The sequence below is a fragment of the Aspergillus oryzae genome, chromosome 2 (assembly GCF_000184455.2).
Source record: "Aspergillus oryzae RIB40 DNA, chromosome 2".
Lineage (NCBI taxonomy): Eukaryota > Fungi > Ascomycota > Eurotiomycetes > Eurotiales > Aspergillaceae > Aspergillus > Aspergillus oryzae.
The window spans coordinates 101,724-115,070 of NC_036436.1; the positions used below are offsets into that span (position 1 = coordinate 101,724).

The window sequence follows — 13,347 nt, forward strand, 5'->3', positions numbered from 1 at the left end:
TATTCAATCTAGAGGGGGGAAAATTCGAGCGTCTAAATAGAACGTTTTGTAGAAAGTCTTAGCATATAAATATAGTCTAGTTACACATTTTCCGGCCTCTCCACAGGTCGCATATCTATGGCTGAAGGCCAGGCACCCGGGAGTTGAGTAATACTGACTACCTTCCAGCCTGTACAGGCTGCTAACTGTCTCCACTGCGTCTCGGTGCGCTCCTGGCCATGCTCCGCGGTCACCATGACATTAATATCTCCCAACCGAGACATGCGTCCCCATCGGCCGTCAGCCAGCACCGACTCAAGTACGATGAGACGACTGACAGGACTGTTGATGATGCTCCGGCGGATGTTCCGTAGGATCTGACATGCCTGCTCATCGTTCCAATCATGTAAACACCAGCGCATCACATATGCTTCGGACGGGATAACCTCCTGAAGAAAGTCTCCCGCAATGACACGTTCCGGAGGGATGCGCAAGGCCACATCAGCGTACTTGCTGGACGGGTGGTGAAATGCTTCTTGGAGAAAAGGAAGGACCCGAGGCGTATCCATGATTCCACCCTGGAGGGTGGGAATCGCGCGAAGGAGCCCGGCTATCAACGAGCCATCTCCACCACCCAGATCGAACAACGTGTGATTAGACAATTCAGCCCATGGGTAGCCGGTGATCATGCCGGGGGTCTGGGCGATAGCAGCAGCGCCCATGCATTCTCGCAACTGCACCATGGTACCATTACGCTCAAGGTAGCTGAACATGCTTTCATCTGTATCGTAATGGACCTGCGCTGGAGAGCCTGACAGTTCCGCTTCAGTATGGATATTACTGTCAGAAATGCATGCGAATGAGAGACTTACGAGTTACACCAGCCGACATGGCGCGAGGAAGCCCCTGGGCCATCTGATAAAATTGCTTGCTGCACACACTCGCCCACCGATGCCATTGAGTCCAATGATCCTGCTTCAGCATTTCGGAGGCTTCATTGTTTCGGACAGAGTCACTCTCCGCGTCGTAGGAGAAAACGCCATTATTGTACAATAAGCGGAGGACCTGACGCAACCGGTCGCGTCTGGTGCCACTCGAAATGGATAATTGTTCGAAGGTCTGAGGACCGGATGCCAGATAGTCCGGAATTCGTAGTTCCACTACCGCTGCCAGACATTGTGTGTGCTGGTAACCTAGAATAGTCTGTTAGAACCTGCATACTTCATGGGTGAGCTGAAACGCACCGAATAGGTGATCGGCAAGGGCCAGATACGCTGGCTCAAGCAACTGGGTAACTTCTGAAGCTAGGTCAACTACACGACTGGCCACTGCTGTGAGTGCTGGATCATTGTTTGGATCTGCTCGTCGGAGTGATGCGAAGGCCGCCGCCGCATTCGGTCGCTTAGTTTCTTCCACGACAGCTCGCAGGGCGGTCTCGAGTTGCAACAATGATTCCATTATTTTCGAAATACTGAAGTCAATCAAAAAGAGCAGATCAATGGCTTTTAGCTGAGTAATTGAAGCATTGGCGATATGAAACGGGGGCGAATGGCCTCTTGAGTTACTTCCGGGCTCCGCACAAACCAACTCCGGCCACCGAAGCTCCGTGCAATTAACCCTAATGTAATCATTCATCTCGCACTGGTAAGCAGGGAACGCCACGAATAGAACTAATTCCAGTCAAAGAACACCATGGACTCTGACAGTGAAACAGCACCACTTCTCTCTGAACGTGTGTCGACGGACAATCCACCTATCCACAACGAGGCCCCCTCACAGCACCATGTTACGGCATCCCAATTTCTCCCCGTTTCGTTGCTGGCTTCGCTGGGGATGGCGGCAACAGTAGCTACAACTATCTATGCTTATGCAGACCTACTTTGCACTGACCCCACTGCCTGTGAAGACACCGAACAAAGCGCCTACGCCGCAGTTGTTGCCATAGCAAACGGCATCGCTCATACCGTAGCCATCCTCATTCTGGGACCTTTACAACATTTGGCGAGCAAGTACCTCAAGGCTGGACTCTTTATGTGGATTATCTGCAGGGCGGCGAGCGTAGTATGTCTGGTTCTCGGAGGTGAATGCCCTAGACATAATTGACCATCATGAACTACGGCTGACGACATGAAACAGTCGCCCTCCGGAGTGTGCCGATTGCAGTATCGGGTCGTGTCTTTGAAGGACTGGCATCGGACAATTTGTTGCACTTCAATCTGAATACTATTTACGTGTCTGTAGCTTCCCCCACACGCAAGGAAGCTTCACGTCCGATCGCAGCATCTTTGGCGCTCTATATGTTAGGCACCGCCGTGGCACCTATTGCAGTCACAGTTTTCAGAAGCTACACGGCGAGCTTCACGACATCGTTGGTCATCTTCGCTCTCACGATGGCCTACCTGGTCATCTTTGTGCGTCAGCCTGTAAGCCATGGTACTGGCACTTTGTCGAATGAATCTGCCCAACCAGGGTGGCACAAATCTCCACTAGGAGTGTTGCTTTCGCCTCTACGGCCGTTCTATACCAATCGGAAGGTCATACCTTACGGACTGTCGCTCCTATTATATACCGCCGTACAAGGGCATTTATTTCCAGTGATTATGGTTTTCGCCTCCATTAGATTTCACTTCGGTACTCTCGAGAACGGTCTGATCGTTTCCACAGCCGCCATTTGTGCCGCATTCCAGATTTCCCTCCAGATTTATGTAGCTCCAATGCTGGTGCGGCTCAGTCATCGATTCGGATGGGGAGCTCAGGATGCCTCGAGGGTGCGGCATCAGGATCACAATGCCGTAGTCGGCGCACTTCTGTTGCAAATGGTTGCCCTGTCAGCAATTACCCAAGTCCGCAGCCCCGTTCAGCTGTATCTAGCAGTTGCTCTCTCATCCGCTGGGCTGGCAGTCCCGGCTTTCTTCAAGGCCCACTTTGTCTCGTTCATGCCGGACGCACCACAGGCTATATCTGCGCTGACCTTCATGGAAAGCGTGGGAGGGTTGTTATCCCCTTTCGTCCTGGGGGCATGGCAGGCGGTTATTCCCGGCACGTCAGTTTTCCTGCTGGCAGTGGCACTTTTAGGAACTACCCTGTGTCTGTTTCTGGTGGCGGGTCTCTTTCATTCTTCTGGTCGGGTTTGAGCGAGTTGTATCCACTCTTGATCTACAGTTCGTAACGGGATAGACGAACAGTGCATATTTGATTGCTTGTTCTTCTTGAGTGCGTCATCCAAATGTCAGCTGGTTTACTATATATTTATGCCCTCGAGGCCAGGCAAAAACGAACATTGGCGTAGCTTCCGTTAATGTTGCGTTGCTGCTCCTGGGCCAAAAAAACACTTGAATCATCCAGACCATGTGCTCTCCGGAGCTGTTGAACTGTTCCTTTGACATTGCTGTCTTCTTCCTCACCGTACAATGTACCTGAGTTGGTTATTATGCCGTTCATTGGAGGGGAGGGCTGCAACGAATCCCTCTTGCCCACTGTAATGTTATGTGGGGATCCATGCGTCGGATAAATGCACTCAATCTAAAAGTTTCTCTATAAAGTGCGAGGATCGCCATCACTGCATTTCTATAAGTCCGAAAGAGAGAATTGTCAAATTTTGACGTTATTAATTATGGTTCCTCTCAAACCTCACAAGGGGGATCAGAATGACTAAAAGTGAGCGAGAGGAAACGAGATAAGACAAGGAGGGCTGTAGTTTGTGGATGGGTGTAAGTAACGTTCCGCCATTGACCAAAATTGCCATTGGCTTCACGGGGGCAAATATATTTTTTGATTTGCGCTGCCGGCATGAAATACAGGTCGAGGTACCCTTCATGCCTCAAGTCTTAGAGAGGGAGGCTCTGTTGGCCTTTTAAGTTAGGTGAAGTATATGAATCTAAGCTATCGGCTTCAGACGTCTGAGAATTAAAGGGCTACAATATGTACGAATCTATTTATCCAGATCTACACCGTTGGTCACGGAGCCGAACACCTCCAGCGCGTGGCCAAGATAGTCTTGAGTTCCCTTGAGGCGAGGAGTCATGTCACTTCCCAAAGCCAACAGCTTCTCCTCCTGGTGCCCCTCGCCCACACCTTCGCCAACCACAACCTGATAGAGGGCTTGCATGGCCTTGTCTTTGTCGCCGTTCGGCTTGATCTTCCCATTCAGCAGAAGCCCTTGCACCTGCTCTGTGAAGGTACCCTTGTAGTCGTCAGGGAGAGGAGTCTTGCCCAGCACGACAGAGTTGAGCATATTGGTGTTGAAAGTTCCCAGGACGACGGTCAGGGTACGAATGTTAAAAGGAGCAACCTCCTTAGCGAGGACCTTGGTGAGGGCTATTCAGTCACTGTCAGCTACTTGGAAGATAGAGGAAGAGAAGGTACGCTATTGTAAAATCAGACATACCGTCCAGACCAGCCTTAGCGCCTCCGTAGACTCCCATTGTGGGAATTCCATCGAGGGAAGCGCCGCTGCTCATGTTGACAATTATACCTGATCGGCGTTGACGCATGTAAGGGAGAACCGTACGGATAAGGCGCAGGGGGCCAAAGTACATCGTCTCCATCTGGGCGCGAATCTCCTCCTCGGTACTGGTCTCAATGGGCGCGTAGATAGAACCCCCGGCGTTGTTCACAAGAATGTCAATCTGTTCTCCGCCCTTCTCAAGCTCAGAAATCACATTGCCGCTCTGGGGGCTCTCAACATCGAGCTGGACCCATTTGCCCCCCTTTCCCTCGATTTCTGCAACCAGATCGGGGGTGCGGGAAGGGTTGCGCGAGGTGGCGATGACCTTATGGCCACCAGCCTGAGCGGCGCGAGTTAAGGAGAGGCCAAAGCCGGAGGAGCAGCCGGTGATGAGCCAGGTGAGTTTGTGAGAGCCCATAATGAATGTGGAAAATCAATTGTCGTTGATTGTATGACCGTAATCGTCGCAAAGGATAAATAGACTGAATTTATAAGGGAAGCTATAACGGAGATAGCGGACTTTACTAGCGGAGCCACGGGTTAAGGTCGTAACTCCGTCGACAGGGATTCTTTGCTTTACTAACACGGGGTGTCTAGTTGGATGCCCTAAGTATTACTTCATAGCATGGGGACCGACATATTCAGACAGAGATGCTTTGTGAACCATCATTATCATGATTACCTTCATCCTCCAGGCTGGCCTTGAGGGCCTTTATCAGGGGTCGCATGAGCCATTCCTTTGGCTGGACCATCTTCAAAGCTGTCGTGGCCAATGATGGAGTCATGTCCAGGTCTGTTGTGAACCAGGGCTCGGATTGTAGCTCCATCACTGTTCCAGACTCTCACTGATAGAACGCGTTGTATAGCCGTGCTCTTTCTTTAGGTCAAATTGATCCCTGGGAGATAACTTATATGGAGGCGCACGGCACTGGTAGGTGATATGCATTACGAATACCTCCCTGGCACAACAAAGGCTGAGACGTCACTAGGAACGCAAGTCAGGGGTCTAATTGAGTACAAACGCCTCCGGTTAGCTCTGGCTAGTCCTGGAAACAAAGACAATCTATTAAGACCTCCCAAAGATAATATTTGACACACAGGAGCTGCCTCGAGCGCTAAAGGGTCAACCAAAGCTCTTTTGATGATGCAGAAGAGAACCATTCCCAAGCAGACGAGCTTTAGGATACTGAATCCGAGGATCAAGGCATCAGACCAGGCTGTGGTGCCACAACATACACAGCCCTGGACAGCTGGACAGATGTTTGCTTTGGTGAATAACCACGGTGCAGTTGGTAGCAGCACCGCAATTGTCGTACAAGTTTATCAAAAATCCCATGTAGCGCCATAATCTCCTGCTGCGGCCGCTTAACCCATTGTTCTGTCTGCCGAGCTGCAATTAGCTTACACTTGGCGCCTTGGCCCGTCTAATGCCAGTCGCTGACACCAGGAAGTCTTGGCAACATGATGATATATGGAAACGAGGCAACAGAGAAGAAAGAAAAGAATGAAAAGGGGGACTCAGTATGAGAATAGGGTCACCTGTGGCCTTCTCAAAGTCTCTATATGAAACTCAAATTCAATCATACTTTGCAGATGTTGCCAAGGATGCATACGTACAACAAACCCTTGGCATATATCCATCTGAATGAAAGATCTACAAAAGTCTCGTGAGCTATACTCGGACTCATGACGGCATCAACCGGCTACCGTATATATTTAATATCTGCATTCCAGATAGGCGTTTGCTTCAAACACAATATAATCGTACAGACGGCCTTCCAAACATCGCATCGAAAGAATGAGATTACTCAATCATCTACTACCCGTCGTCCCCCTGCTTCAAACTGCGTCCTCCTCTGGACCTGTTGCTATAATCGCCCGCCCTTCCCCAGCAAACGAAACTAGGGTAGTTCTCGGTGATACCTTTACTGGAGATGCATATATCGATGCCAGCCACGCGGACAATGAGATCTGGATTGGCAACGTTTTGTTTACACCTTCCGCACGAACTCATTGGCACACTCATGAAAAAGGACAACTGCTACGCGTCATCGCTGGATCAGGATGGGTTTGCGATAAAGGGGCTAGTCCCCGACATTTAAGAGTTGGCGATACTGCTTGGTGTCCTCGGGGAGTTACTCACTGGCATGGAGCTGAGGAAGGAAGCTTTTTGGTTCATGAGGCTATTGCCTACGGAGCCACAGAATGGTTGGGCGCCGTGGGGAATGAGGAGTACGGTCAAGCAGGATGTGTTGACTGCTGAACGGATCATCCTTCGGAATGGAAAGCTCTTTTATCGAATCGAATAGCACCCGACACGGTTTATGGTGGAAAGGGGCTTGGAACACAGGCGGGTGTGCTGGTGCTTTGGTTAAACATGATGGAGAATACATGACGGTTGCTTTGAGGCCTGTAATACAAGACGTCAATGGATATATGTATCTAAATCTTGGCTATTACCAGGAAACACTCAAGGCGCAATGCAGATGCATTTGGAGTACCGAGAGACCTGGCTGGTGTGTTGGTGTGTTGACAACCGAAGCATGGTTCTTTCCTATTCGTGGCCCTCCGAAATCCATTAAATACTCACATGCTTTGCATTTGCTATGCAGACACCAATACGTAGTTTATGAGTGTAAAGAGGAGCAGGACCTCCGCCAGGATTCCTAGATGGTGGCGCATTACAGGCCATCTTCAACACAGCTGAGGATCACACCCTCAAGCAGATCAAAGCTCCTGTTGCACCTATCTTCGATATTGGTAACCTGTAGACGAAGTGTTACAATGCATCTACGACGGCTTCCATCAACGGTTTCTTGTCATAGAGCAGATCTTTAACATGCCGCAATGGGCTGCGGCTCTTCGCGATCGACGTCATGAGCCGGTTTCCTGTACCAGCCACACATACCATTTACGTATATCACTGCGCATCATAGACAGGTGCTGGGGGTTGTAAGTATAAGTCCTCACTGCTTAAGCGGCTGGGTAGCTCTGCATCTTTCAGCGAGTCGCATAGCCTGATGTGTACTGTTCTACAGAATAGTCATATCCCACATCGGAGGTGAACGCACCTACTGGGTAGAATTTAGCCTTGTTGGATTGGTGGGCTGATACATTTTAGATTCGGAAGAGAGAGTGATTAGGATATCATTTGAATAGATATGTAGCTAGGTTCGGACGCACATTTTTACCTTATTGTGCCCAAATCCAACCATCTACTCTTTGTCTCCAAGGCTGACAATTCCTGGTGGTTACATCTCCACCAACTGCTTACTTAATATAGAACTATCTCTTGACTCTCAGTACGGCAAATCGACTGCCAGCATTCTTTCAACGCGGTTTCTGTATCAAAGACTTGAGGGAGGCTGCCAATGAAAAGCTTCTAACGGTGTACAGACAACGACGGCATTAGCCGGGCTCGTGAACCATGATTTCCATAATTTTGTGGGTTGCTAACTAGCCCCAGTTGTCGGACAGTTGAAGATATATTACGAAGACATCTGTCAGTGCTCCAAGGCGACAGGACACTTGCTCGTCTATACGAAGACAAAATTCCATTCTCGCATAGGACCAGCTCAGAGGGGATCTCAGACTATACATGATACTTCTATTATATTGTGCTTCCAATGCTAAGTTTGATTGTCTTAATCTCGATTTACATCCTACTCTTGCCCATTATATGACAGCACCTATTAGCATTGGTCGTACGTGGCGCGTTACATAAGCTGGAAATAGTTTGTCTGTTAGTTGGCTATTCGTACGCCCCAGTCCAAGAATTCCTCAGCTTTGGAGGGATCTGATTGAGTAGTCAGTCTGAAAATACGGACTAACTAGTCACATTCCCCTGCTAGTGCGTATTTTGGCCCCTACCCAGACAAGGAGAAGAAAGACGAGAGGGAGACTCCTATCGTTTCCCTTCTGCGTGTTGTCCGCATAAATACAGACCATCCTCTCTACCATTTCACTCTAGCAAAATTCCTTCCCCGTGAAATGCCCTCTAGCCCTAAAACCATTTTAATTACCGGCTGCTCCGCCCACGGGATCGGAGCAGCCCTGGCCATCAAACTCGCCGAGCAGGGTCACTTTATCTTCGCCACGGCCCGAACGATCAGGAAAATTCCAGAGAGCATAACTTCCCTGGCGAATGTACATCCACTCCCGCTGGATGTTACAGACCCTACCACAATTTCCGACGCTGTGTGTGCGGTGACGGAGCGTGGCCATGGACTCGATATTCTAATCAACAATGCCGGGGCTGGGTATACCATGCCTCTACTGGATGCTGACCTGGATCAGGCGAAGCAAGTGTACGAGGCGAATGTGTGGGGTCTGTTACGGCTGGTTCAAGCATGCAGTGACCTGCTCATCACTTCCAAGGGACGCATCATTAATATGAGCAGCGTGGGGGCCGTTGTCAATACGCCCTGGATTGGTAAGCTGCTTTTCTTTGTAATCATCTTCTATTCCGATCGGAGATGTATTTGCTAAGGCGCGGAGTTGGCTCTTGTTCCCTCTTCGAACTAGATTAACACTGGATAGGCGTTTATTCTTCATCCAAGGCCGCGGTCACACAGCTGTCCGAGACTCTTCGCCTGGAACTGGCTCCCTGGGGAGTCACCGTGGTTTGCCTGATGGCGGGCACCATCACCACCGCATTTCATGCCAATGAGCCCGAGGTGGTCTTGCTGCCGACCTCGCGGTATGCAGCCATCCGACAGACCATCTCCGACTGGGCGACCGGACGAGCCGGGCCCAAAGGTTGCTCGGCCGATGAGTTCGCCGCCTCTACTGTCGACGATGTACTGGGCAGCACAGGCGGATTGGTGTGGAAGGGGCCCAATAGTGCTGCCGTTCAGTTCGTTTCTCGCTGGTGTCCCACCTGGCTTTTGGTTCGTCTTTCTCCCTTTTCGTGGTCGACTGTATGCCTGACCCATTGTATATACTTATTGGCGGTGCTAACTGGAGCTGCAGGATCGCATTATGAGTAGTGGACAGGGGTTTAACGAGTTGTCAAAATCAGTGACAAGCGCTGAGAGACACCCGTGAGAGAGACAGATGGTTCTGTAAATGTACACCTTTCAGGATAGGTCACCAATCTGGACTTCATAGACAGCTATGTTACTTGTGCAATTGATCCTATAAGGAAAGATACCGCCTGCTAATATCCAATGCCCCCTCAATATTCATCTGCCATATGGCTGGAGTACTTGTAAGATTTATCGGGCGATCCGTCTCGACATAAGGTCTTTTAGTAATAACCCCAAGCTTGTCACTGTGTTGCCTTTGTAATACGTATTGTTTTGACATTGCGAATCAAACTACCTCGGTAGCGGAGGATAGAGCAAACAAGCCGTATAGGGTACCCCAAACCGAATCATTGGTTCTTCCGGAACGCATTTGCTGCAATTGCTAGCTTCACGATTTCCCGGCTAGTAAACATCTGTGTCTACCAACAAGTTCCTGAGCTGAGTGTCGGAGCTGGCCTTGATATTATCGTCCTGTGCTGGGTCATGTCTACAATTCACCTGCAATAATTTCATGACATCCAAGGGGATCGTATCAGCGCTAGAAGAACTCTGCCACTAGTCCTCGGGCCCGTTGGACGCACAAGGCTCCGAATTGCTACGGCGATATTTATTTGCTGTGGAGGAATGTGGGTTCTGGCTTCAGCCTTTGGGTTCGTCGACGTCTATTTGACGCCCGTTTTTCCTCTTACGGCGCTGTTGCATTGTTTCTCGGCCATGATCTTAGCATGTCGGACCACAAAAAGAACATCAACAAGGCACGACGAACCTACATACCGCTTCATCTACCATATGACGCTCATGTACCTGAATATCCTTTGCGTCCAAAAGCCACATCAGCAGACTAGATGATTTGGCTTGAGGTTAGGCCGAAGGGGGCAGTGATTGATTTGTGGAGAGTGACACATCTGTCGTATATACGCACATAAATACAGTGAAGAACGTCTGGAAGTCATGCCAGCAAGGATTCCTGCAGAGAGTCAGAAGGAACACCTCAATCTCAATTGGTATTGCAAGGTACTCTGGGAAGGGGCTATTGATCAGAGAGGTTTAGAGGAAGATTCTCCCAGACCTGTTGACAGCGGAGGCCCATATCTTTCCCTACGCGGGACTGCTCCTGGAGCTGAAAAAAGTCATGCCAAAAATATATTTGGTCTAACTAGGTTAGATGCGAAAGCCCGGGCCGACAACACATCTTAGAGATACATGAATTTGAATACGCTGGCATCCATCTGCAAATCCCCCAGTTCGTTCAGTTTAGCAATTCCCCCATTATTTTGCAACCAGCCAACATTTTCTTTAGTTTGGATATCATAGAAGTCCATCCGAACCCAATCATGCGCTCCAATTTTGTCTGCTCGTGTGGCAGCGTCGAAATCCATTTGGAAGGAAACACCATTCGGCTTCTTCTCGTTCTTGAGTTTCGAGAACCTCACAAGCACATTCGGCTCTTCATTCATGCCGGCATATAAGACATTTTCATTCTGGTAATGCTCTGCTGTCGTAGTCCGCCGAACGGCATACAAAGCTCTTTCATCTGTCTGTCTGTTCCAGACGGAGAAGCGCATTGGATACAAGGTTCCGAATTTGAACTATCAACGTGTCAGCCTTCGCAATGTCCTTTAGTTTCTTATCCATAGTGACCGCCAAGCAAAGTATCTCTTACCCTGGCAGTGGTTCCATTTGAACCTTCCCACACCAGCTGGTTCTTGAGTGCAAGGACCTCGAGACTGCTATCCAGATGTTCTTCGCGAGAGTGTGATTTGGTCAGTACATGGCGCATGGCGCGTCTGGAGAAATTCCCTCCTCCAGCCTCGGGTCGTTCAAGGAGCTCCTCTGTGGAGCTTGTTAGTATATTCTTTAGGGAGCCTAAGACTATATTCCATCACTGACCATTGCTAACCATTCCCAGGTATGGCTGGGCCGCTGGGTGGTCGTCGTGCTTAATGATCTTGAATTGGACATTGGCGAAGTATATCTCCTGTATCCGCAGAGGAATGTCTTCGTAGCCCTTGATTTTACCGATAAGCTCGATGATATCGACCATGCCAATTTGCTACTAGAATTAGAGATTTCCTTCCCAGACCGTTTATATTCCTCATGGTAGACTCACATTCATCACCCGCCAATTGTAGAAGGAGTGAACAGTGGGGCACCAAGCAGGGGGGCTGTGCAGTAAGTGTTATATCAGTGCTTGCTCTCATATAGAGTTATGGGCACTAACGATGTACTCACTTGTTGCACAACAAGGTGTCTCCTCCATCGGCATGCCATGTGATCGAATGATTTGAGCTACTATGAGATTTTTCCGTTTTTGAGTTACTTGTAGTCTCATGGCTGGCACTCACGGAAGCCTGGAATCCCCAGCCCGAGACGGAGGCACTCGCAGCTGCCTTAAGTGCTGACGCCTTCTCTTCCGTGGTGGCTCCGGCGATACTTGTAGTAGATTCCACCGAGTGAAGCCGACCACCCAATTGTACATGGGGGACGAAAACATGTCCTAGAAGATATAAGCTTCGTTCGTATCTTTTAGTGAGCAAGGGAAGATTGATAGCTCACCAAACTTCTGGAAGAAAGTGTCCGCGTCTTCCTTCTTTGCCTTTGGGTCTCGGATCTTATCCAAGTACTTCTTGCACTCCTCGGTTACTTCGAGGTCATCAACATCAAGGAAAATCTCGACTCGGGGAAACTAAAGAGTAAGTTAGATACCCCGTTCCTTTAAGTAGGTATGGTAAGATCTGACCAAGTAAGCTACATGCATACGACTTTCGTCCTTAGAGGACGACTGTGCAAAGGAGCTAGACCCAGAGGTCGTGGCACCAGCTTTGACTCCAACGCTAACTCCGAATGCTCCGCCACCTCTGTACCCGGCATCGAATTAATTATTTCCCTGTTGAAAAGGTGGTGGGGCTTCTTGTACTCACACAGAGGCTTCGACCGTCGTCTGACTGAAGGCGTTCGACGCCATTGAATCAGCAATTGCACTCTTGGTCTCGAACACTTCAACTCTGGAGCTATCGCAGATTTGAAAACGTGGGATCCGAAATTTGATCTGGAACAATTAGCCTTGTGGTAAGAATGAAGTCCTGGTGCTAAATGGCAGTGGCATACTTCAGGCTTCTTCGTATTGCCTGGAATATCTTTAGGGGCCTCGAAAGTGACGTCGTAGTCAGGAATGGATCTTTCCTTCAGGGCAAATGCTGGTCAAGGTAACGTCAATAACGATACTTAATCTTCATCTATAAAGCGAAGTTGACCCACCGGTATATCTAGCTCGACTGATGCTAGTAGGGACAGCTATTTTTGAATTGGTATTCCCCCCCTCGAAGAATTTACCGTTGAGCAGGTCGTTGTTTCGCATCACAATTCCCCATTGCCGCTCATTCATATCGGCCGCGTGACTTTACACATCAGCTAGACTAACATGGTAAGAGCAAGAGATCTACTTACGTGTCTGCCTTGCCAGCGGAAGCCTTCCAGTCGTCCTTTTTAATTGAAGATGTGAGCTTGTTCAGAGACGGGTTCAGGAAGGCCATCTGCTGGGACTGTGCTGACATTAGCAAAGTGACCAAGAGGCTGTTGATCAGGATTAAATACCGTTTTGAGGTCAAGCCCTTCCTTCAGAAAGGCAGCTGTGCCATCGTCCATGCCTGTCCAAATCGATTCCTGCTCGCCAGGCGCTATGAAGTAAACGTTGAACGAATCCTAAATTGGTCAGCCTTCGGACATGGTAACAGTTAACGGAACAAGGCCTACCTCCTCCGACTCCTTGTTCAGCTTGGTATACACGTCAAAGGTGGTGTCGTCCGGTACATCGGCGCCGTCCTTATCACAGAACCTCTGGTTCACGCTATGAATCGGTTAGACGATATGAGTGATTAGATTGTGTGGTGTACC

At 49.4% G+C, this 13,347-nt stretch overlaps 8 protein-coding genes across 8 annotated transcripts; 4 read left to right on the forward strand and 4 right to left on the reverse strand.

Moving 5' to 3' along the window:
• Positions 1–80: 80 nt before the first annotated feature.
• AO090001000046 (uncharacterized protein) lies at positions 81–1,614 on the reverse strand (the record flags this gene model as incomplete). The annotated part of the gene is made up of 3 exons (XM_023234352.1): positions 81–790; positions 852–1,172; positions 1,224–1,614. The coding sequence occupies 3 exons, from the start codon at positions 1,612–1,614 to the stop codon at positions 81–83; spliced, it is 1,422 nt and encodes a 473-aa protein (XP_023089487.1).
• A 57-nt stretch (positions 1,615–1,671) lies between these two features.
• AO090001000047 (uncharacterized protein) lies at positions 1,672–2,199 on the forward strand (the record flags this gene model as incomplete). The annotated part of the gene is made up of 2 exons (XM_023234353.1): positions 1,672–2,040; positions 2,116–2,199. The coding sequence occupies 2 exons, from the start codon at positions 1,672–1,674 to the stop codon at positions 2,197–2,199; spliced, it is 453 nt and encodes a 150-aa protein (XP_023089488.1).
• A 77-nt stretch (positions 2,200–2,276) lies between these two features.
• AO090001000048 (uncharacterized protein) lies at positions 2,277–3,113 on the forward strand (the record flags this gene model as incomplete). Its single annotated transcript, XM_023234354.1, has 1 exon — positions 2,277–3,113. One exon carries the CDS (start codon positions 2,277–2,279, stop codon positions 3,111–3,113), a length of 837 nt encoding a protein of 278 aa, XP_023089489.1.
• A 797-nt stretch (positions 3,114–3,910) lies between these two features.
• Positions 3,911–4,844, reverse strand: AO090001000049 (SDR family oxidoreductase; the record flags this gene model as incomplete). Its single annotated transcript, XM_001818562.1, has 2 exons — positions 3,911–4,296; positions 4,367–4,844. 2 exons carry the CDS (start codon positions 4,842–4,844, stop codon positions 3,911–3,913), a joined length of 864 nt encoding a protein of 287 aa, XP_001818614.1.
• Positions 4,845–6,224: 1,380 nt separating this feature from the next.
• On the forward strand, positions 6,225–6,689 carry AO090001000050 (cupin domain-containing protein; the record flags this gene model as incomplete). Its single annotated transcript, XM_023234355.1, has 1 exon — positions 6,225–6,689. The coding sequence occupies one exon, from the start codon at positions 6,225–6,227 to the stop codon at positions 6,687–6,689; it is 465 nt and encodes a 154-aa protein (XP_023089490.1).
• A 1,727-nt stretch (positions 6,690–8,416) lies between these two features.
• Positions 8,417–9,472, forward strand: AO090001000051 (SDR family oxidoreductase; the record flags this gene model as incomplete). The annotated part of the gene is made up of 3 exons (XM_001818564.1): positions 8,417–8,858; positions 8,966–9,315; positions 9,398–9,472. 3 exons carry the CDS (start codon positions 8,417–8,419, stop codon positions 9,470–9,472), a joined length of 867 nt encoding a protein of 288 aa, XP_001818616.1.
• Positions 9,473–10,646: 1,174 nt separating this feature from the next.
• Positions 10,647–11,497, reverse strand: AO090001000052 (uncharacterized protein; the record flags this gene model as incomplete). Its single annotated transcript, XM_023234357.1, has 3 exons — positions 10,647–11,042; positions 11,117–11,286; positions 11,344–11,497. 3 exons carry the CDS (start codon positions 11,495–11,497, stop codon positions 10,647–10,649), a joined length of 720 nt encoding a protein of 239 aa, XP_023089491.1.
• A 654-nt stretch (positions 11,498–12,151) lies between these two features.
• On the reverse strand, positions 12,152–12,838 carry AO090001000053 (uncharacterized protein; the record flags this gene model as incomplete). The annotated part of the gene is made up of 4 exons (XM_001818565.3): positions 12,152–12,311; positions 12,375–12,502; positions 12,562–12,650; positions 12,712–12,838. The coding sequence occupies 4 exons, from the start codon at positions 12,836–12,838 to the stop codon at positions 12,152–12,154; spliced, it is 504 nt and encodes a 167-aa protein (XP_001818617.3).
• Between the last annotated feature and the right edge of the window lie 509 nt (positions 12,839–13,347).